A 23,449-nucleotide genomic window follows, 5' to 3' on the forward strand; every position below is an offset into this window, starting at 1 on the left:
CTACGGGGCCGCGGCTGCCGCGGGGCCGGGGCTGCCGAGCTCCGCCCCGCCGCCGCGCCGAGCCCCCTGCCAGCGAAGGAGATGGCGAGAGCCGGCGAGGCTCCCCGCAGAGCCCGCTTGGAAGAGGGAAGTGCTGGGAAATGTAGTCGTTTGCCGGGGCGTGAGGGAGCGGGGCGATACCGGAGGGGAAGCCCCGGAGCCCGGGCAGCGCCGCAGGGATTCCGCAGTCGCCCCCGCCCCGTGGGGCCGCCCCGGTACCGCACCGCTCCGGGACTGAGGGAACCCCCGCCGCAAAACCTGCCTTCACTGACAGCTGCCGGTGAGGGCGGGGGCTCTCTGGGGAGGCAGCCGGGGCGTTTTCCCTCCCTCCCTGCCCGTACCGGCGTCAGCCCCTCTCTCCTCCTTTATGTGTTCATTTTCAGAGCAATTTCATTTCCTTCTCTATGACCTTTTTTCTTCCTTTCTTAAATTTCTACTCTCTCCCCGCTCTTTTAAGAAAGAGAGTAGGAAAGGATTACAACGCAGAATCATTCCTCTCACGTTACAACACGCCCTCCTGGACTAAGCAAGAAACAGAAGTGTCAAGAGTCCCCACGATGTCCGTTCCCTGAAAGGCGAGGATTATTCTCCCTCAGCGGAGGGATGGCTGCATCTGCAACCCAATTCTACACTCCCACCTACCGGGAAGCCGAGAGCAGCAGTGATGCCTCTCAGCGCGGTGTATCTCACCTTCCTTAACTACATTTCTTTAAGAAAATGGGGCAAGAGTGGCGGTCGCCTGAGGCACCTCTTTCCCCGCCGTTTTCCGAAGGGGCGATAGCAAGGACTGCCATGGCACGCAGTTGAGGTGAGTGGAGAGAGGAGGACGGATGTCAGGACAGCGGCAGATGCAGCTCGCTACCGACCCAGGCAAGAGAATACAAGGTCTAGCAACCCACTGCAAGGCTTGTACCAGTTGTAAGCACATAATAAAGGAGGAGGTGGCATCACAGATACTGCCACTGAAAGCTGCTGCTCGTTGTAGTCTCAAAGATTAAAAGAACAAACAAACAAAATATCTTAAAGCCCTTACGCAGATGAATATTAATTGCACTGCTTGCATCGCCAACAGCCAGGACACCCGGCACCTCCATTCCTGCTCTTAGGAGCGTTTCCACCCGCCGGGCTGCCTTCTGCGGGCTCCCCCCGGGAAGGACCGTGCTCCGGGCACAGCGGCTCGGGAGTGGCTGCCTGGCTCCCCGGAGCCACCCACCAGGGAATGCCGGCGCTCCTGGCCCGATTTCTCTGTAGGGCTTATCTTACTTACACCTATCATCTTATTAAAGGAATAAACTAGAGGATAGATGAAGGAAATTCAGTTTCTTGCAATTTGCTTCCGTGATATGAAAACAGAAGATAACTGCAGAGTATTGCATTTGGAAATACATAGTAACTTTGAGGAGAAAGTGGCTAGTAAGTTTTAATGCTGTCCTGCTTGCACTGCAGTCAGGCACTACAGGAAAGACGGAATATTACCTCAAAGTATCCATTAAATCCTGAAGCAGCTGCTGAAACAGTGCAAAATTAGGTTATAAAGACTCTGCTGTGAGGTGTCAAAAAGACCACGGATGGGGTGGGTAAAGAAAATGAGAAAGTGCTATTTATCGCAAAAAAAAAAAAGTATAATAATATGATGCTTCAATCTCCTTACAAAAGTCATAAATCCTTACATTTCAGGCTGCAGCCAACCCCTACAGTTAGACCAAACTTTCCCCACTGGCACACTATTTCACAGCTGCTTCTGTCAGTATTTCTGTGAGAATTCATGACATTGGGTATACATTACACCCATTCGGCAGTAGATACACAGTATGGTTATACACTCATTTCCTGGATCAGTACATCATATATTTCTTTTTTCTCTTGCTTACCAGTGCTCAGATTTAGTGTAGGTGTTACACATGGAAGGTTCACCAACCCAGCACCAGCCAAGGCTTGGCTGCTTTATGCTAACAACTATGAATGCAGAGTTTTATCCAGTCTGCATGCTCAGCGGGTATGGTGAGGTATGATACATATGTTTCATAAATGCAGTCCTTTTTTTAGTATGCCAACTCTATTTTGGTCAAACCTTTCACTAATTTTAAGAATAATATTTATAACATTTTTTTTTTTTTAGAAATACAGCCAACTAATACAAAGATAAAGGCATTTTTAAAGTGTGCGTGCTAGAAGCAATTAGCCAAAACAGAGCTGAAAAAGGTTTTACATGCCTCTCCTTGCAAACCTCTCTCATTTACATCTTCTACTAGTTGGCTTATTTAGCACTTCTATGGTAAACACTGAAGATTAATTCTAAAGAGAAGACTTACATAAATTGCAGAAAATTTCTATATGATGTTGAAGGATCTAAATCACAAGGAAGTAAATCCTGATCTGCATGTCTGAAGTCCCTTCTTATTGTACACATTGATTGGAAATGGATGATTTGACAGGCTTAATCCTTCAGAGAAATAATATTTAAATTTTATTGATGGTGATTTCACATTCATTTGGGATATCAGGAAGAGAATATCGGGATTCACCTCTAGTTTTACTTTCCTGGGAGTTCCTCAACATTGCAGAGGACTGTGGTAGACTATTCACCTCTGAGTAACAAGCTCTTTAACATCAGGGGACACATTTTTTCTTCTTGTAGCAACTCATAGAATATCTCATGCTGGAAGAGACCTGTAAGCACCATAAAGTCCAACTCCCTGTTCTTTGTGGGACTACCTAAAAATACACCATGCAACCATGTCATCCACTCCTTTAACTCCTGACTTGGGGACTGCTTCCCTGAGGAGCATGTTCTGATGACCAACCACCCTCTCAGTGCAGAACCTTTTCCTGATGTCCAATCTGAACATTACCAGTTGCAGCTTCTGACCATTTCCTTGTGTCCTATCTCTAGTCCCCAGAGAGAGGAGGTCAGCACCTTCCCGTCCACTGCCTGCACTACTGAAGGTCACAGAGAAAGTCTGGGATTTATGGCCAGCTATCTACATACTCAACAAATATTCAACACTGAATCTTGAAGTGAGATCTCCCCTCAACTCAAAAAAAACCAAAAAAACCCCCAAAAAACAAAATTAAACCAACCAACCAAAAACAAACAAACAAAAAAAAAAAACCAAACAAAAAACAAAACAACTCCCAACCAAACAAAAATATTATGTCACACAGCCACCTGAATCTACAGCTTCTTTATCCAAATGAAATTGGACTACACCCAAACACCTGCTTTGCATCCCAAGTCTTTTTATAGTGCTATATCTGGGATGCTCAGCATTTATTTTGCATAGCTGCACTATCTAAAGCAAAGAACCAAAAAATAACATTTGCAGAATTCATGGTAAAAAACCCCTATCTCATATCATCTTCAGAGACAGTAAGCTGGTTAATGAACTTTACTCACATTTACCTTCACCTGCTACAGGTATCATGGTGACACTGTGGTATTACCAGCAGGATTTACCTTTATTTATGCTTGCACTTAATAGCAAAAACAATCTCCTTGCAGGGTCCAGAGGACTAGTTGTGCTAAGAAATAAATTTTGGTATTCATTTTCTAGTCCACCTACATATATTCTGTGTAAATAAGTTGTACAATTGCTCTGGATCAATTGGTTGCTAAAATTTCCCCTCGTTTGTCTTCAAGAGTGATGATTAGATGCCTATAGAGGTTACAGCTAAATCTGAGTGGTAGTAAGCACTTGAAAGAAAATAGCTTATTTTCCAGAAGAATATTTACATGAGATGAAACATAATGGAAAAAATTAGAGGGATAAAGGGGAGTCCATTTCCTGCTGTGATGCAAGTAACATCCAAACTAGTCACCCAAGAAGGATATGAACACGTGATCACATTTGATTGTAGTTTTATCTTACACTTCACTATTTCAAGAATTTCCCATAATTCTTTACACAATCTAATTGCATGTCTTAAACTTCTCAGATTCTGAGCATCTACAGAATGAAACTAGGGCAGGGAAGTGCTTTCCACCTTTGAGTAGACTCAGTGTATGACCAAGGTAGACTGTGATTTGATGCTGTACTAGTTTGAAAACAAACTAGTGGGAGACACCAAGTAAGAATAACAATTTAATAGGGAAATAAAATGGGGGAAAAAAAGGCAGAAAACACTGGGTTAAACTAACAGAGTCAGGATACAACCAAAGACCCTGTTCATCAGGGTGGTGGTAGCAGTCTGATAGAATGGTGGCTGCAGTCCTCCTGAAGAGGTGATCCTGTAGAAAAAAGGGTCTGCTCTTCCTCAGAAGGTCCAGTGGTGGCTGTGTAGCTCCTGTACTCTGGAAATCCAGTGGAAAGGTTTTCTCTGGTGTTCAGAATCTCAGATTATATCCACGATGGGATGCTTGGTTCCTCCCTCTGGGTGGAGCCTCTCACAATGGGGTAATGAGTCATGAGGCCAAGTGTTGATGAGGCTCATTAACAGGAGATAGTCCGGAGGGAGTTACCTCTGAGTCATGCGGCAGGACAATGATGGGCCATTAACAGAAAGATAGTCTGGGGGAGGAGGCAAGGAAACACTGTCCCACCTGGTTTCAACAGCTCATGAGGATGGTAATAGAATACACTGCAACCCAGGACAGATGCTACTGTGGCTTCAACTGTGCACATGATCAAAAAGCCCAGTCTTTATCAGCTCCTGGTGCTTATCAGCCAATGACCCAGAGACCACATGGACCACATAGCTCACAAAGATTCTCCATCTGGAGAAGATGGAGGGATTCGTATTTTTATCCTGTGTCCACACACCCCACTGTAATTACACCAGTTAGAGCAGCTACCATTGTTCCATCATTCCTTTACTCAGAGGCTGCCACAAGAGCTTCACAGACACCAGCTACATTAACTGAGTGCTTCAGAGCTGAGGCTCTTCAGGTGCAGGATGAAGGTGCACACACCATCACAGGTACACCTATGGAGTCAAACAACCTCAGGTTGTAACTAACTTCCCTCCAACGCTAATGGGAAAGCCAGCTCTACAGTCACCTACTGCTTCGTGTCACATGTTCTGCAGCTGGATGTTGGGCAAGAGCTACCCACAGAGATGCTGCTCAGAGCATAGGGCTTACCTGAGTGCATCAATCTCAGAAGTACTGCAGAACTTACTTACATGTGAGTGCTGCTGGCATCGCTAATCCCCACAGGAGTGTCTGTATGTACACCCCCATGCACACACACATGGATTGGCAACTCTCTCCTCTCAGCCACACTATAACTTAACCTTAATAGACACAACACTTCTGCTCCAGATAAATGCATACCATGGAGCAAAGCCATATGCAGTGCTTGGACAATCCACTGCAAAAACCCAAGCCTATGACGTAGGTGTAATTGAAGTAAAACACTGCTTCTTCCAATGCTTTATTTCTAAAAGCATGTTTCAACACCTGTATTTCTTCTGATGTTGTTACTACCACCCCAGCTTTGCATTTTCTAGCTACAGTTTCCAGGTTTAAAGTCTTTACTGAAGATCATTTTGGTCTGTCCCCTGGTCTGAACGCATCCTTACACTGAAGTACCAAACCAGTATAGTGTCTGCACAGGCTTTCAGCATTGATGTGTGTGTGTGTGTATGCACATACCTCCTATTTCAACATTTTAAAGATTATAAAATATTTCACATTCCCAGAAATGTGCTTGCCCCACCTATGAAACAAGGAAGATCACTGGGCCACAAGAAAATCACTTAAACAAGAGTACTTTTATGATCTAAAAACCTAGGGGATATTTTTTCAATCAGATGCTAAAACTAAGTAATGTCCGTTTTACACAAGCTTTCACCTTTTTTTTTGATAATTACGATTGTGTGGTTCGTTAAAACTTGGAATCTCACACTGTGTATAAGTGTATGCTGCAGAGTATGGGAGTAGAGCTCCAAATGTCTCTAACTACCACAAAAAGAACAACAGTTAGAACCTTAACACCTGGTTTTGCATAAACATAAGCATTACCTACACCTGCTTCTCAAAGTCACAGAAAGCAAGACAATTCAAAAATGACGTGCTTCAGAAGAAATCTATGTACTTATGAAGAGTTCAAACTGTAATTATATAATACCTAATTATCACAAATACACACTCACAGATAAATAAAGGTTTGCCATTAGAAGTGCAGTTTTAGTGACCAGAGAGGCACTTGTGGTAGTCTTTGTCTGAACTGTTTGACATTTCTCAGAATCACTGCCATGTTTTGAAAATATTCAAGTCTCCTCTGTGAGGAAATCAGAGAGACAGATATTCTAGTAACTACCCTTCAATTTTTTTAAAAAATTCTAACATAAATACTTTCAAATTTTTGTAAAAGCTGTTGGGTTTTTTTTTTAAACAAGCTTAAAATATAATAAATACATTAAAATAATTAAATATGCTGAGTAAATCTGTTTCGGAAGTAGTTAATAGGCTTACTGTGGCTTGTGATGCCATCTGAATATACTACAAAGGGGACTCTTAACACAACTAAAGTGACCAGTAAACAAAATCTGTACCATGAATAAAACTGCTTTTTGCAACCAGTAGCAGTGACTCTCCTATCTTGTTCTGGATTACAGTGAATAGTCTTCATATTTTGATGACAAACTTCTGATTTTTTTTTACCCCAACAAGATTTTAAAGCCAGATTCCAATGTGTTTGAAACTTCTCTTTGCAGTGCCTATTGAGATAATATGTTCTAGGACTGCATCTAATCATATGCAAAACATACACATTGTTTATCTGATGAGTAGATTTACTAACAGTGACTTCTACACTTCACACCTACCATTGCAGCAATCCTTACGTGTATCAATAGCCATGCACATACACCCCAGTCAGATGGAGACCACCATGGCAGCTAAGGAGCGTGTGCCTTAGGGATGGGAGCAGGGAGGAGGCTGCAAGAGATACTTACTGGCAGATTGTTGGAACGTGTTAGGGGGAAAATGCAAATTATTCTTAATTTTACTTTTAAGACTGAACCAAAAGCTAGAAAAAACCCACAACCAGAAAAACGCCAATCAACCAACCAACCAACCAACAAAAAACCTCAACAAAAAAACCTCCAACCAAACAAAATCATCTCAATAGAAGAAAAACACTCAAAACACTTGTTCCTAAAATAAACAGCATTCACTGAACCAGAAAGCAGTCATTTAATTGTCACTCAAAACAAAGAACAAAGTAATTGCTTCAATCTTCTACCTTAAAGTCCCAGTCCTGGAACACTACATACTAGTAATTTACAGGCAAAAAATAAATACAGACATACACATTTAAGATCAACTCCTTTTTAAAATGGTAATTTCGCTCATTTCTGTAATGGGTTTCTTTATCTTCTGGATGCAAATCCAGATCAGAATTAACTATAAATCAAGCCAGAAGTGACCAGTAAGATGGAGAAACCAAAAGCAGTCCTCACCAGACTGTACACACAATTACATTCACAGGGGAATAAGAAATGTCACCTTTTAGGTGACAGCAACTCCCTAAGCAGCTACTTTCATCATTAAGCTTCCAATTCATACCCTCTCTAAAGGAAAGTAATTTTATGTCATTTTCCTCACCCATTCCTGCACTCCAAGCAGCTTTACCTACCCCTCACAGAGAATAGCCTATAAAGGACAGACAATAGCAGAGAACATTAAAGCACTTTAACCATAAGAGCACTAAGTCTGAGAGTATTAAATGGGCATGAGACAAAAATGCAAACAAGTAATTTATGCAAAAATTAATGAAAGTCATTTCTGTGATTTATATCTCTTACATGACCTTAAGGCACTCTACATTTATTAATAACGCTTTGCCTCTTCTAATTTCATAGTTGTGCCCTCTCATGATTTACAGATACAGAAACTCTGAAAGAAATCAGCTCTGGTAAAGAACTGAATTATTAAAAAAAACCAACAACAACAACAAAACGGTCTTCCCAACTCTCACTTGTGTCTTTCACTCAGCCTCTGAGTAACCCAATGTGACAGGCTGGCTACTTCAAAAGAAAAATCAAACAAAGGACCCAAGTCAATCAGAAACCTACCTGTCCTGTTGGGTTTTTGTTTGTTTTCCCACAATACATTTTTATACATCTAACTGCTTTCTTAATAGCTGAAATACACAATAGAGCTATTTTTAAGTTAGTAATAATACATCAGAGTAGTCAAAGAATGTAATACATGTTTGTTACTGTGTTCTCTAATAAAGCAGCAGCAGAACAAAAGGGAAGCAACCAAATGCCCACAAAACATCAATGATCAGTGAGTAATGGACTACCTTATTTACAGTGGAACATCTGATTCTTTTTAATGTGGTTACTCGGAATGTATCATAATCAATGATTTTAGAAAATTATTTTATCTAAATGCAGCTGCATCATGCTTTGCCTAGCAATTTATTTAATCCAAATATGGGGTCAGAGCCTTTTATCAGCCATGATAATGCAGTACCTCTAAAAAAAATCCAAAACACAAGACCAAAACCAAACTTAGTTTTATTTTTCATATATACATATACAGAAGATTTTGCATTAAAAAACTTGAGAACCAAATAATCTGTACATATAATACAGCAATTTAAGTCTTCATTAATAGAATCTTAAATTTTCAAGTCAATCTAAAAATCATTATATTAAATAAACCAATATTAAAATCCAAAAAACGGGGATGAGGATGAAGAGGAAAATAATGACCACATAACATTTGTATTCTGCCCTTCGCATGTATCATTTATGCTCACTGAACATTTATTCTCAGTGTAACTTGAAAAACCTCCAAATTCTGAGTTTCTTTCACTTGTCTGAAATAACTCCAATAGGGTCTGCAGTGGTGAGCTACAAGAGCTTCTCTTCTCTTCAGGAACAGACAGTCTATCTGAATTCTTTACATGTAACTCCATAGTCTGTTTCCAGGTTTCTCTTTTATTCCTTCCCAAGTTAAGCTTCACTTTTCTGTGCAGCTTTCCAGACGGTGAACTGTGGGCAGTGCTGGCAGCTGATGCATTAAGTTCTTTGTTCACAGCAGTATCAGAGACCTCAGCCTTCAGAATGACATTGTGCTGCACTTGTTGATGATTATCACACAAATCAGGATGTTTCTTGACAAACGTAGGATTGGCATCTGTTTTTTTCAAACACTTTGCTGGTAGAACTACTGAATTATTTAATTTTCGTTTTTGCTGCAGTAAGTTTTTGTCTTTTTCATTAAAATGTGTAACTTGGGTGTGAGAATATAAAGTATATGTTCCTTCCTGAAAACACTGTATATTCTTTTTACTTAGATCTGGTTCCAGTATTTCCCTGCTGAATGGCTCAGAAGCTTGAGACAAGTTGTTTGTGTACACTTTGTCAGTTTTCTGAAGGGGCGGCTGTATGGAAGTTGATGATACAACAGTCTCTCTTACCTTCACAGTACAGGAGCAATCAGTCTTAATATTTTCATTATTAATTCTGAACTTACTTTTCAGTTCTGAAGGTTGCGATGGGTGACAGTAAAGAACTGAACAGACAGATGCAGAAACAGGGGTAGGTATTGGCACAGAATTTGGTTGTACTTCTGCAGGCTGGCGATCCAGTTTGAGTGCCTGCATTGCAGTATCCTTCCATGAGTAAGTTTTCAAAGAAATGCGTTGCTTTTTCAGTCGCTCTTTCAGCTCATCTGGTCTGGTTATCTTTCCAATTATAGGAGAAAAATATCCTGTGCTACATTTTGTCCTACAGTGAAATTGTTTAAAAATATTAACAAACGTAAAAAACCCCATGCAACATAACTCCATAGGCAACTGATTCTGGAAACTAACTACTGATTTTAGAACTAACAAAAGAGTTTTTGTTTTTACTCTTCAAGGAAAGATATATTTAGGGTAGTAACGTGGTGATGATCTGTTTACCCATTGCTTTTCTGATCCCCTATTGTTCCCCCCACTTTCCCCTGCTCCTGGCCCTGGCCCCTGCCTTGGGCTCTCCCTGCTGGTTCCTGTACCCCAACTCCACCCATGGACTGCCCCTGAGAAAAAGCCCCTGCGCCCGGATTGCAGGGTCCCTCTGCCTCTGGGGGTCACCAGGACAAGATGTAACCATTAAAGGCCCTCTGAACCCCCCAATGGACACCCTTCTCGCCTCCTTCGCCGTCACTGTGCTGTAGAGCTGAGAGCTGCCAGGGCAAAACCACGGAGTCGTCCGAAATGGACTACGGGAAGGCGAAATGGTCGCACTGCCCAAAGCAGCTCTGCTGAGCTCTCAGGGAAAGCTGCAGCTTGCTACACCAAACCTAGCACTACAACAGTAACACACTATTTCTACAGGACCGGAGCATCTATAGTTGAATTTGATATTTTCTTACTGATTTCTACAGCTCATAAAATTGTTTTAAAAACACACAAAGTAGTCTAGTATTTCAGTAAATCTCAATTTACGGTGGCATTAAGAACAAAAGTTAGTGAATATAATGCAATGGCTATAAATACTTACAAATATTCTATGATATATACACAAAATTAACATAATTTTCCTGACAGGATTTCAAGCCTAACAACTCTTGAGTATTTTGAAATCATAAAAGAAATAAAGGCTTGCTTTCATTACGCTATCAGTTGTTTGATTCTGTTCGCATTTCCTTTGATTTCACTAAGAATATACCTTTATTTCTTCATTACTTGCCTTTTTTTTTAAATAAATAAACAAGAATTCCTTATCTCCTGACTCATTTGCAAAAAATCAGAGCAACCGTGAATAATGTTACTGTTCACGTAACAAAGACCCTGGTGCCTACAGTTCAAGACACCAAACAAGCCTTTCTCACCCTTTCAAGCTCTTGAGCTACAAGGAACGAAGTGACATTTGCTTTCTCTGCTCTGCACAGGCAGCACACAAGCTAAGAGGTTTAGAGTACAGGCAGAAAGTTTTTCCACAGGTAAGGAGATCAGATTGACTGATTTGCTGTCCTTTGACTTAGACTACCAAAAATGACAGAAAGCATTCAGAGCAAGATATCCAGACATTGCTGTCTTTCTGATAGCAGTATTTCAGTACAGCAGATTTTGCTTTATAGAAGCTGAAGATAGGTAGGACAACTTCTGGCAAAATTCAGTCTCATCTTTCTCTGATGTCATCTGCACTTCTGATTGGTTTTTTTCCTAAATTCTGCTTTACAGAACTGATTTGCCAGGTACAGCTGCATTGCAAATTTCCATTATTTATTTCAGAGTTCAAAACATGAATTTATCCTATTCTATTCAGATCAAGAATTTCAGGACTATCTTTATGTTCAATGTCGTGACTCACAGAGTCTTTAGAATTTATAAAATGTAACTCACCTTTTTATTTTTCCTGTATCATCATCTTTGTATGCAACAAACTCATAAACTAACTTTGAGATTATATCATCAACAACTTTATACTGTGTGCTTTGTGCAAAATTTCGGTGCCGCTCACTTTCAAGATGCTGCAATAAAGAGAAAACATGAAACAAATCTAAGACTACAGATACAAATATACAAGTCAGCAGTACAAGAAGGAGCAAGTAAATATCATTAATTTACTACTAGCATCTCCAAGACATCAATTACTAGTGCCTTCAGCTATCAGAGATAGGTTTTAATTCTTAATTGCTTCTTCTAACATGGGAAAAAATACTCATTTGCTGGTTATTCAGAAAAATATTTTAAAATAAAAAATTATAGAGAAACGTCTGGTGATACCACACTTAAGAGTTATGATGGTATCAAAGCATATACTTGACATTTCACATACTGTTTGCAGATCTTCGTATTTCTTCCCACAGCATTCACAATATCCTCTCTTTTTTTTGTCCTTCTGAGGAAACTGAACAGGCATTCCACAGTCCTTGTCACTGTTTATTTTGTTTCTGTTAAGAGAATATTTATGAGTCTTAAATACGGGACTGAGTGCTCAGCTTGCCTCTCACAGTATGTTCATTCTTACATACTTAAAAAAAAAAAAAAACAAACCCCAAACAAACCTCTATTTCCCCTTAAACTACATTATTTTAGTCAACGCTTATTAAAAACAAAGAGAAAAGTTATGCACAGATTTAAAATCAAACAAACAAAACCCAGAAACATTTACTGCAAGAAGACAGGCAGACCCAGCGGAATTATATGTAAGCATAAAACATCCAGGTTAGTACAGATGTACTACCATCACTGACTCAGAATAAATAACACAAAATTGCTAAACAAATAAAAATCAAAGGACATTTAAAAATCTCTGTGCACAGATGATAAAACCCAAACTAGAAACAGAAAAATAGAAAAGCATTTTAACACCCACTGTCAGTATTTTTGAAGCCTAGAAAACACACATCTGAGAAAGATGACCTCTCCTCAGTCTCTGGCAAAAGTAACAGCCATATTTGTTGGTTAAACATAATTTTGAATATGCTGACCTAATGCCATTTTGTCCTGTTTTTCTAGGTACAGGCTAAGTGGGAATGCAAAAAAGTGAACCTGAAGTTCTTCCTGGACATTAAAATATGAAGAGGTTCTCAGTAGCTGCTCCATGACCTTCAGAGTCCTCATCTGGGGAGACCTACTGCTTGCTGCAATCCACTATTAAACCACCTAAGGCTGATATGCCAGCAATAAAGCAAAGTCATCAATCTCTACTTCCCTTTTACTTTGGAGGAATAGTGCCATCTCCCTGTTTAGCCAAAAATCACTCCGACAGATTTTACCAAGTATCTGCATAGATGTAAGGTCAGGACTTTACATCAGAAAATCTGCCTTGAAAAATCTCTAGCTTACAAAGCATAGCAATGTATTGTTAACATCCTGACCCAGCACTTCTTTGGTTCCTCAGGACAGGGAACCCCAGTGTGTGCTTTAACTGTTACATCAGCCTTCACACCTTTCCTCTGCAAAACAGTAAAACTCTTAGAGAATCAGTAAAGCAGGATATAACCAATAGAATGGATCATATGAAGACTGAATATGTCTGCAGGTCTTGCCCAATGCAGAAGCAAGTAGAACTAACAACTTCGTTTCAACAAGCTTTTCTCCCAGGTAAAGATAAAACAAGTGAACATTCCCCTCTCTCTCTCTCTCTCTTCCAAAACTGACATTGCTCACAACTGAGTATGAAATAATTTCCCACCTAAACATCTCTTTGGTATGTGCCCACCTGAAGTATTAATTAGGAATATTTATTCAAACATAAATTCTGAAATTTTTACTATATCACATTCCTTAATCCGTCTAAACGAAAACTGCCTTTATGGTTTTTTAACGGTTTAAAAAGAATGGGTCTTTCCAACCTCCTCTGAAGAGACACAATCAGAAATTTCCTTATTAATACAGCAGTCACCCTTGCAATATATGTTTTTTGCCTATTCATATTACCTTCATTGCAACTAAAAAAAAAAAAAAAAAAAAAAAAAGGCATTATGGCAACATCAGCTAAAACCTCCAGCACTGTATTAAGGTCAAGACTGGACAAAACTGTGGAGAAGCCATTTTATAAAGAAAACAGGTATCACAGCTAATTAAGTCTTCAGCCCCCCAAAAAAAGAAAAGCAGCAACTTACTAAATACAGAAAGTTCCTCATATGGCAAAGCTACCCTTTGCCTAAACATATTTAGTCTCTCACAGGAATCAATTTAAGAAGTCGATGAAATAAGCTAGGTAGAAAAGATTTTTAAAAACCACACTGATTCACAAAAAACAATTAAGACTCTTAAATATAAGTTTCAAATCATAAAATTGATTTGCTGAAGTTCTAACTGCATCTGTAGCGCTCAAATAGAGCCTGAATGCCAAAATGTAGGACATAAACGCTGTAAAAAAACCTGCAATTTTACTGGGCAGCTGGCATCCACTTTTCATCTTTGAAGAGTTGAAGCAGTATTAGCAGTTAATCTAGTTTCTGTAAATTATCAACAATATGCGCTCTTTATCAACAATGGTTAGGCACTGTGATCGAGTATCACTGCTTTAAAAAATTTAACTAATTATTTCAGTACTGTACGGATAAATACAAAAGAAGCCTCAAGAAACCCACTTCCTGTGAAATACTTACTGAATAGCATCCAAGAGGAAGACAAAGAAGAAACCAGTGGCAGAAAGGAAAAAAATACCTTACGCTGACCCACAGTGAAAGGAGAAGGCCACATTTTTGAATGTATGCAGTTCTATGCCCCAAAAAAAGGATTAAAGACAGGACAAAGAGGGGACAGATAGAGAGACGGACACTAACAGTGTAGTAAATACATAAGCTGAGACATGGCATTAAATAGCACAGAAAATTAGAAGAAGAGCAATTATTTTAGAACACAATTAGTAATGAAATGATTTAGAGAACAACCCTCTCCTCTACCCACATGTCGATAACAAAGTTTTCAACAAACCTTTGCTTAGACTGAGTTTGCTTTTGACCAGAAGGATACTTCTTATCCACCTCAAATGGACTATATGGCTTTGGAACACAATAGTTCAGAAATGGAAAACTCAGTAACTGCAGGTAAAATGGTCGATACTGGCTGCATTAACACAAAACAAGCGCATGAGAACCATCAAAACCAGAAAAAGGGCTACATTGCATACATTACTCCAGGTCCAAAATCTTGAGAAGGTGTTTCTCTTTTACATATGTCATACACAGAACGTTAAGCAGATAAATATTTTAGACTAAGTAATTCATTCCCTCCTTGATACTTTCCTTCAGTTTCCACAGCTGTCTTACACATTCCTTGGGATATGATTTGTGTGCCTATTAATTGTGAGTTGGGTAACCAGTAAACCCAAGAATAATTTGGACAACAGTGCATTTGTGCTCCTGAGAAGTAGCTACATCAGTTCCCAACATCCAATGCATTTTTTTTCTCATTTTACCATTTTCTTAAAAAAAAAAAAAAAAAAAGTAATCAATTCACCATTCAAAATATAAAAACTGACCATCTCATTTTTCAGAAAAATAATATTCCTGTACACCACTGTACTTTCAGAGATACCAGAACTTGCAACTGTACCAGTGCTCTGAATATATTAAGAGCTTTTAAAATAGGGCATGTCAAAAGCTCACATCCTGAATAATCATTTGACTGAAATGCTGATGGCAGAGTTGTCTGATTTCTTCCCCACATTACAGTTATAAGCTACCCAGGCAAAACTACAACAGCAAGTCTGGAAAACATAATAGCAACAGCGAACCATCATGTTCTGCTTCTGAACCGTTACTTATGTTGCATAAACATTAAAAAACATTATGTTACATAAATATTTAGGAGTGTTTCAAGTGTTTAGTACGCCACTACATTGTGAAGTCAAATTCACATATATTTATATATGAATTTCTTGTTCTTACAACTGTGTTGGTTAAATTCTCCCCACTATCCTCAGGTTCCTCATTCCTGTTGCACCAACTCAGTGTACAACTGGGTTTAGATCTCTTTTTTCAATACAGGAAAGCATCAGAGAAATCAGGTCAAAGAATTTAGCGCTTATAAACAACATCATAACTCAGAAGTTAGTTAGGGATTTAAAGGTGCAAATTATGCTGTGCAGAACTGAACCTTTTTTTACAATTCATTGTTCTCACAACTTCTGGCTAACTGGCATTTTCTTACACAACCAAGACTGATTGATTACAGGACCAGAAAGACGTGAAATTTTTCAAGGCTGAATGTATCAGATTGCGTACTATTGTGGATTCTGAAGTCAGATTAATAGCTTGTAACTTTTCCCTTTAAAAAGAAATGACTGAACAGGAAATTAAACCTAATTTCTATTAATTATTTTAACTAACAACTTCTCTTTCCTTACATCTGAAGGGTGTCAGCAGGAGATAAATGTAATTGAGTTGGGACTACACGACTGGAATTCAGTATGCAAAGTTTTATTGGCCTTTTGGGCTATAGGATTTGGATTTAAGGAAAGATGTAAAGGTTCAGGTTTCCCTTTCACTCATACAGTCCTTGGTAGGAAGTAAACTGAAGAACCCACTCTCATGATCTACAAACTGGAGTTACCTGTTAACTTGCCACTTCCATCACCTACTGCAAATATTCCCTACTATACTACTACTTGGTCAATCTCATTTGGTGGCTAGACACATTTGTATGTTATTATAAGAGAGCACTACACTTGACATTTGAAGTCAGGAAGTTGAAAGAAACTAAGATTTAAGGACACACTTTCTCAAGTAATTCTGAATTACTCAGTTTGAGAATCACATTACTGAATGCACGAAGAGAACACTTACCGACTCCTATCTTCCACCCTGATAAATGGACTTTTCAGTCTACCTGCTCAAGGGGGGAGAAAAGGAAATCAATAGATAATTACTTTTCATCCTTTATCATGCTACCCCAGTAGCTTAAAAAATAAGCAGACTTCATTTCAGAGCTCATTATGTACAAGTTTTGACAAACTCATGATTTCCACAGAAGTTCTTCTACATGCTTCTGTTGGACATACAAATCGGAGTACAGCACCACATTTGACCACATGAGAACTGTAGCACATTCTTAAGCATTCAGAAAGTCAAGCCAGAAACCTCTACAATTATTGAAGTACTTACTTTTCGACTTCTGAGCAGTAACTTGTTTTCCCTATTGAAAAAAGAGAGATGGTATAAAATCCCTGTATTTTTCTGCACTTTACTTAAAGATTTAGCTGTAGATAATTTATGAGAGTCTCCCTGTGTTAATCATGACTTCATACACTCATGATGACTTTTGCAGGAAACTAAGCTCACTAGGACTTTGAAATAAGGTAACGTGTTTCCCCAAAGAAATATTTATTTCTACACTAAAAAAAAAGAAGTGTTCTCCTTCAGATGCCTCAATTTATTTTTCCTAAAAGCAAATCTAAACAAAGAAACTAAGAAAGGTAAATTTATACACTTACTCTCTCCACCCTGAAACTACCCTGCCATGGTTTAAAGTTCAGCCTTTAATACAGATAGCATTTTTACAACACTTTATAAATCCTAATTAACTGCAAGCTGCAAAATGCCACCAAAACCTGTAGAACAGCAAGCATCTCCAATTAATACAATTCTTTTCATTTGAATGGATTTACATGGGCTGGGTCTTTTATTATTTTTAGCAATGAAGACTAAAATTTAGAAGAATATTTTGTCTTAAAGTGAAGCCTACAATCAAGCATTAGCTGTTAATTTTAATTGCTTCTGGTAAAGGTACAAACTCATTTTATAGTATTTGCAAAACAATCTCACCTGCTATCCATGAACACAGTGATGATTTGGCAGAGGATTTTATGTAGCCTCAATAACTAGCCAATATTACATTCCGAAACAAAGTAACACACCCCAGGTAGTTTGGTTCCACATTTACTTATCAGGCCCCATGGCTAAACTAGACAATTGTGCAAATTACAGAGCAACTGCAGATGAAGCACGCAAGAGCTACAAGCTTTAATGTCATTTTCACATGCCAACTGCACATTATTGGCAGAAGAGCTTGAAGATGCTTTATGCTAGTTCTTTACAAAAGAAGAGTTGCAAATTCCCTATAGAGACCTAGCTTCTCCAGGAAACGTAACTATGATTTTTCGGAATGGCCCATCAAAATGAAAGCATTTCTAATCACTGTGTCACAAGGAAAATTATACAAGGCAACTTAGCTGCCGTCTACATCATATTAAAGCCGCAATACATTTTATTATTTATTACTTTTGAGGCAAGCAGAATGAAAACTTCAGACAGTTCAGCACTTCTGATAGTTAGATATCCTTTGCAACAGCACAGGTCTACAAATTACACAATCAATGCTACTATTAAAGCTATTTTTAAATAACGTTGAAATACACAGCAAATACTTTTTATCTTTCAAAGATGGTTTTTAAACATCTTACAACATACTAGTCTGTGAAAAACTGAAAATGAGCAATACCTTCATTAAAATAAGATCTACAGGCTTCACAGTAGGCAGTACTTAGTACTTTAGTACTTAAGTGTTTTCTTAGTTAATGAAACAAATGGCATTTTTATAAATGGCAGAGGCACTTACCACATCTTTAGAAGAACTGTCTGCTCTTTTGATTAGATAGAGCTCCCTTTTCTTTTGTTCAATGCAATTCTTAACATCTGGCAAAAAGAGGGAGAATTGTACTCAGTTAATTCAATTTTTGTATGTTTGACATAATTTTTAATATTTCAAATTCAACAAAAGAAAAGTTAAATAAACATTACAAGTTCAAGGCAGGCTTCATCCAACAAAAATATTTACCATCAATATGAAGGATCTTCACTCCCCAACTCAAAGCATTGGACAGTATACTACCAGAAGGGATTAAGTCCTGCAAGCAATAAATTATATTAATAATCTTAAACAATGCATAGTAGATTACTTAAAAGAATTACAAATACAACATATAATATGAAAGCTGAGATTAAAATGCAGATGCTTTGCTTCTTAGCCAAAAGACTATCACTCTCCTAGACTCCTCTTCTGTCTCTGTATTACAGCACCTCACCATCAGAAGAATATATTTAAACCTTCAGAAAACCAAAACTGTTCTTTATTGTCACATTTTATAGTAAGATTTGAAGACAGTGAATTTACACATTAACTTCATGAACACCTCTCAAATGCTAGTTATATTAGCAATCCTGACAAATTTTAATACTTGTCCTAAGACTCCAGACATTCAATTCCTCAGGAAGTACCCAGAAAACATACCTGACACTTCACTTCCATGGCTGACTTCTCTCTAAAACCACTAAGATCACTTTTACTACCGCTTGTTTTCTAGAAGAACAAACCACCAAAGGTTCTGAAGCACAAATTTGTTGATAATTTGGCTTACCTGTTCTTTGATTGCTTTTTCAACCAAGGATTTTCCTCTGCTCATACGTACCTACATTAAAACAGAAACACACTTGTAACAAAGTGAGACAAATTATATTGCTCTCAAAAAATACATATGTTAGATACAAGGGTCTCCTTTTGTTCATTATATTTTTCAATAATGTGCATTTTTCTCACAAAGTTATGGTTGATACAGTCTAAGGGGAAAAATCCCAAAACCAAAAAACCCCCAACAAGTAATCCTTTTCAGCCAAAGCAGGCCACTGCAATATTAGGGCTGGAACAACACAGATGGTGGGAATAAGCAGCCAGTGACACAGACCAGGAGATGAGGTTTCATCAGCTGAACTTGTGAAAATTAAGCTAACAGTCATGAATATAATCATAGCCTCTGTGTTATCCCCTGCTTTTCCATCACCAGTGCATTTCCTTTTTCTACTTTTTGCTGCTTATTCATAATAAGCTGGCTTTACCTATGCAGGTTGTTTGCAAAACGAGGTGCCCTCACCTATGCAATACATAGACCAGCCTGCAGCCTGGATGTTTCTAAATAAGCACCATATATATAGTATAGCTAAGTATTTCAACCGTATTCTGAAAGGACACAAGACTTGCCCATGTAAGCAACTTCACATAAACCTGAATAAGTTCAGATACTAACTGTTGCAATTAATGTGATCCCCTAAGAAAGAGCTCAGAGAAACTTAACATTCATAATGCTCAATTTTAATTACTTCCTACTACTATCAGAGTGTTTCTGCAGGTATCAGCATTAACAACATGTAATCAGCCAGATTTTAATAGGCCATGTTGCAAAAGAGACAGGAATCACTGGATGTCATCACGTGCCTGATCCAGCTGTCAAACATGACATCAGTGTTGTAAGTCAGACATACTACATTAGAACAGATTTGAGTGTACTCTGCTTACTTGCAAAAATGGCTCCTTTTTAAAATTAGTTTCAAAAAAATTGCTGAATTAGTTTGAGTTGGTTAACACGTTAGCCTGAATAAGCGTAAAAGTATGTTTGAAAGAAATCCCCTCATTCACCCAAGGAACTGCTGCCACCTTTATGAAACAAAATAGGAGAAAAATTGAAAGAGCATATCCCATGGGTTGCACCTGATTTGCTTTACTAAGAAACTTACTGTATCTACTATCTTAAATGAACTTCCATCATTTCGATCTTTTCGGTTGCTAGGATGAGGTGAACCATTTCCTCCGTTAGGCGCAGATTCTGGACTAGGAACAGGAGAAATCTGGCCAAGAGCTGGTGCAAATTTCGCCTCCTTTTTATTAGTCACCAGATAGTTGATATCTTTACTAAGAAAACTCTCCACTCTCTAAATATAAAGATATAAAGAAAATAATTAATTCAGGACAATAGATCAGTAACTCAATTTTACATTGAATATTTTAAAGGAAACTGATAAAACTTCTAAAACAATAAAGTTCAAAACCACTGAATTAACAAGAAAAGATTTTCTAAATATCTGGATGACAATGACAACTAAGTTGTACTTGCGTCTTACCAGTCACAAACTCCAATTTCAGTCCCTTAATTTCGTAATCTTTATCAAAAGAGCTCTGCTTTGTTTTGATTATTATAATTTTTTTACTACCTACCTGTAATACTTTCCAAGTATAAGAATGTAAACATTGTATTAAGTAATAACAGACTAATTCAGACTACGGAAAACAATTATCTCTAATTTTAGGTAACAGAAATTATACAGAAGTGTTCAGCTAAACTTTAAGGCAGGTGTTTGCAAATGTAATTTACAGTCTGCAAGGAGCTATAAATTTACTGAGTTTAGAACTAGCAGAAAAACTAAAATTTCAGGATAGCTACCATGTTTCACACCTATATTATTCATAACACTTCTCAAAAAAGTAAAATGTAAAGTAGATTCATATTCTTATACTCAGTAATATAAAAATGTCATTATTCTGCATTTACTCTCTTCCATCTTGCTCCTTCAGTGTTTCATTGCCAACTACAGTGTGATTATCAGGTATCTGCCTTGTTATTTCATGTCAGTTTGTATAGTTTGAAGTATTTTCCTCTTTTCCACTAATCAGTGTGGAAAGCACAAATCACACAGCTTGAAACAGTACCTTTCAATTCTCTTCTATGTACCTTTTACAGAAACAGGACATACAGAGAGAGGCACTTCTGAGTGCATTCCACACAAGTAACAACGAAACGTGGTAATTGATATTGAGGGTGTTGAGCACCTCAGATTGAGGCATTTACTCCTCAGAATAAGGCAAAAAAACTTTCTTTTCAGTCTTTGAGTTTTGAACTTACTTTTCACACATGAATGCCTAAAATTCTGGTTTAGAAAGACAAATGACAGCGTGCACTTATTTGATGTTAAATGTAAAAAAATGCACTTAACTCAAAACTGTGTTATTGCTATTCCTTACTGCTACTATGATTTCAGACAAGTACCAATTTCATAAAGCTGCTCAGTGTCCCTCTAAGGTCAAAGAAGTATTGCCAAAGCAATGTTCAGAACAACTAGCAATTTAAGCAGATCCCTTCTGCCTCTGTGCTTGAAAGGTGTTTAGTAATACAAGCAATGCAATTAACATAATTATCATATCCTGTACTTGCTTGTATCAAAGAGTACCTTCCACACAGAAGAGAGAATTAGGAAAAATATTAGTAAGATGCTTGTAAAATTTATTAGTTAAGTAAGAGTATTCAAAAATACTCACCAAGATACTCTGCACAAAAAGTAGTTAGTGAAGTTACTGACTTACAGTAAACATATACAAAACTCTTCCTTTAATCTCTTTCAGGTTCAGCTGAACACTCAGTTGTAACACATAAACACGTCAATATAGTCAGAAGCAGCAAAAGAAAAATCACCTCAAACAATGAACCCTAATAAATTCGGATAAAATTTTAAGCCAAGTAAATAATTTTGTCTGAAAACAAAACTTCCGAACAAGAACTTTTGTTCCAATCAGTAAAGCAGCTTCTCTTGAAAAACCACAGAATAATTTGTTGATAAGCACATTGTTTGTACTAAAGTTTCTCATTGTTTGTACTAAAGTTTAAGACAAACAGAGAAAAATAAGACCCCATCTCAGATAAGTAAAAACATTAAAATGTCACAAAGAACATAAAAAAGACATTCCACATACGTACACTTTCTTCCAGGTTCATACAGGTCTCTATTATTAACTTACCCCTCCCAGCTCTTTGAGGTCCTTCTCTAACTTTTCAGAGATCACATTTGATGGGATATCGAGGTAAAACACCTTCCCAGTGAGCGGCTTAAATTTTAGTTTCTCTGGTTTTCCTGTGTCTTTTTTCACATTCTTCAGGGAAGATCTTATCTTTTCTGTTTTTGCTTGTATTCCATCTGCTGAAAGAAAAAAAGAAAAGGCAATTTAGACAGAACTGAGTTTTGGTTTTATTTTCAAAAAGGAATATTCCTGAATTATGGAAATGGATGAAGCAAGCTTCTATAGAATAGCTTGGGCTGGAATGGGCCTTATAGATCCTGTAGTTCCAACTTCCCTGCGAGGGAGGGGCAGGGACACCTTTCACTAGAACAAGTTGCTCAAAGTATAACTGCACATATTGGTTTTACATTGGTTTTTCTTCCTCACTGACTTGCTCCTAATTGCTTATTTTCTGGAGAAGCTCAAGACAATGAGAGCTGCTACAGGAAGTGAGCAGGCCTCGTCTGAAGACAAAAAGGCAACATGCAAAATAGTCCCTGTTAAGTATTCCTTCCCTCCCTGAAACAGTCTTAGATAGGAAAGGGAGCAGAACCACTACTCATGCTACAAAATTCTCTAAGTAAGGTTTACGAGCACACTAAATAAGGCAAGAACAACAGTCAGTTTTGTAGGATCTGGAAGATAAAAAAACCAAGATAAACGAGAAAATGGAGAGGCATAGGTTGGTATAACTGACATTGAATCTAAACAGAAGAGATGGGTGCTAAGCAAGCATGCAAGAAAAACTCTATAGATGATCAAGGATCAAATATGGTGTTATACTCAGCACATACATGCCAGGGGAGTTCAAAAATTAACACACTAAACACTGGAATTAATACTGGAGCATGCATATTAAACTTCTCAGGGATAATTAAAAGTTTGGAGCGCATTAGTAGGACTGTAATAACAACAGAGTCTCTCTTGCAAAGGGGGTGCGTTCTCACACCCTGGGCCTAAGGAGCCCTCCATGCAAATACCAGAGAAGCGCTTCCCGCGGGGAGCAGCTCGCCCAGCAGCGGCCCGGCGATTCCCCACACACCAGGGACACGCTTTACATTTAACTCCCCAAGGGACGCAAAGGCCCTTCCAGCTGCGCCAGCCCAAGGTCGGCTCGGGCCCAAACCCGGCACCGGGCCTCACAGCCCCAGCCGGGATGGCGGCACCTGCGAAGGAAGGCCTGAACGGCGGCAGCTCCCCCGCGCTGCCCACAGCCCCCCGCCGCTTACGGGGACGCGCTCCTTTGTCGGCGGCCTCAGCAGCGCTCGGCTTCATTTTCCCGCGGAGTCACATCGTGCTCTGCTCCGCCGGCACTCCGGATCAGCACAGCCGCCTTCCCGCCTCCGCCGCAGCGCCTCCTGCGCCCTCACCAACGGCCCGCGCGGGCCGGGCCCCTCCCGCCGAGGGGC

At 38.7% G+C, this 23,449-nt stretch overlaps 1 protein-coding gene across 5 annotated transcripts; it reads right to left on the reverse strand.

The window, feature by feature from the left end:
- Positions 1-8,489: 8,489 nt before the first annotated feature.
- DBF4 (DBF4 zinc finger) lies at positions 8,490-23,358 on the reverse strand. Of its 5 annotated transcripts, none has more exons than XM_042044428.1 (12): positions 23,270-23,358; positions 22,002-22,177; positions 19,949-20,143; positions 18,799-18,849; positions 18,219-18,288; positions 18,000-18,076; positions 16,547-16,577; positions 16,229-16,274; positions 14,376-14,507; positions 11,764-11,878; positions 11,328-11,455; positions 8,490-9,726 (listed from the first exon to the last, which is right to left on the reverse strand). In XM_042044428.1, the coding sequence occupies exons 1-12, from the start codon at positions 23,313-23,315 to the stop codon at positions 8,661-8,663; spliced, it is 2,133 nt and encodes a 710-aa protein (XP_041900362.1). In that variant the 5' UTR covers positions 23,316-23,358; the 3' UTR covers positions 8,490-8,660. The 5 variants fall into 5 exon arrangements, with proteins under 5 accessions (XP_041900362.1, XP_041900361.1, XP_041900359.1 ...); XM_042044427.1 differs by having other exon boundaries at positions 16,229-16,271; positions 22,002-22,180; XM_042044425.1 differs by having other exon boundaries at positions 22,002-22,180.
- Positions 23,359-23,449: the final 91 nt, after the last annotated feature.

This window comes from Corvus kubaryi, unplaced genomic scaffold (genome assembly GCF_017639235.1).
Source record: "Corvus kubaryi isolate FWS band 111438036 unplaced genomic scaffold, C.kubaryi_AGA036_p1.0 37398, whole genome shotgun sequence".
Classification (NCBI taxonomy): Eukaryota; Metazoa; Chordata; class Aves; order Passeriformes; family Corvidae; genus Corvus; species Corvus kubaryi.

Coding starts and splice junctions, on each gene's coding strand:
- DBF4 (XM_042044425.1), bottom strand. CDS start 23,315: ATGAAGCCGAGCGCTGCTGAGGCCGCCGACAAAGGAGCGCGTCCCC. Junction 18,850..19,948: donor CATTTAAGATAGTAGATACA/GTAAGTTTCTTA, acceptor GTTTTAATGTAG/GTACGTATGAGCAGAGGAAA. Junction 11,456..11,763: donor AATACGAAGATCTGCAAACA/GTATGTGAAATG, acceptor TCTTTATTGCAG/CATCTTGAAAGTGAGCGGCA.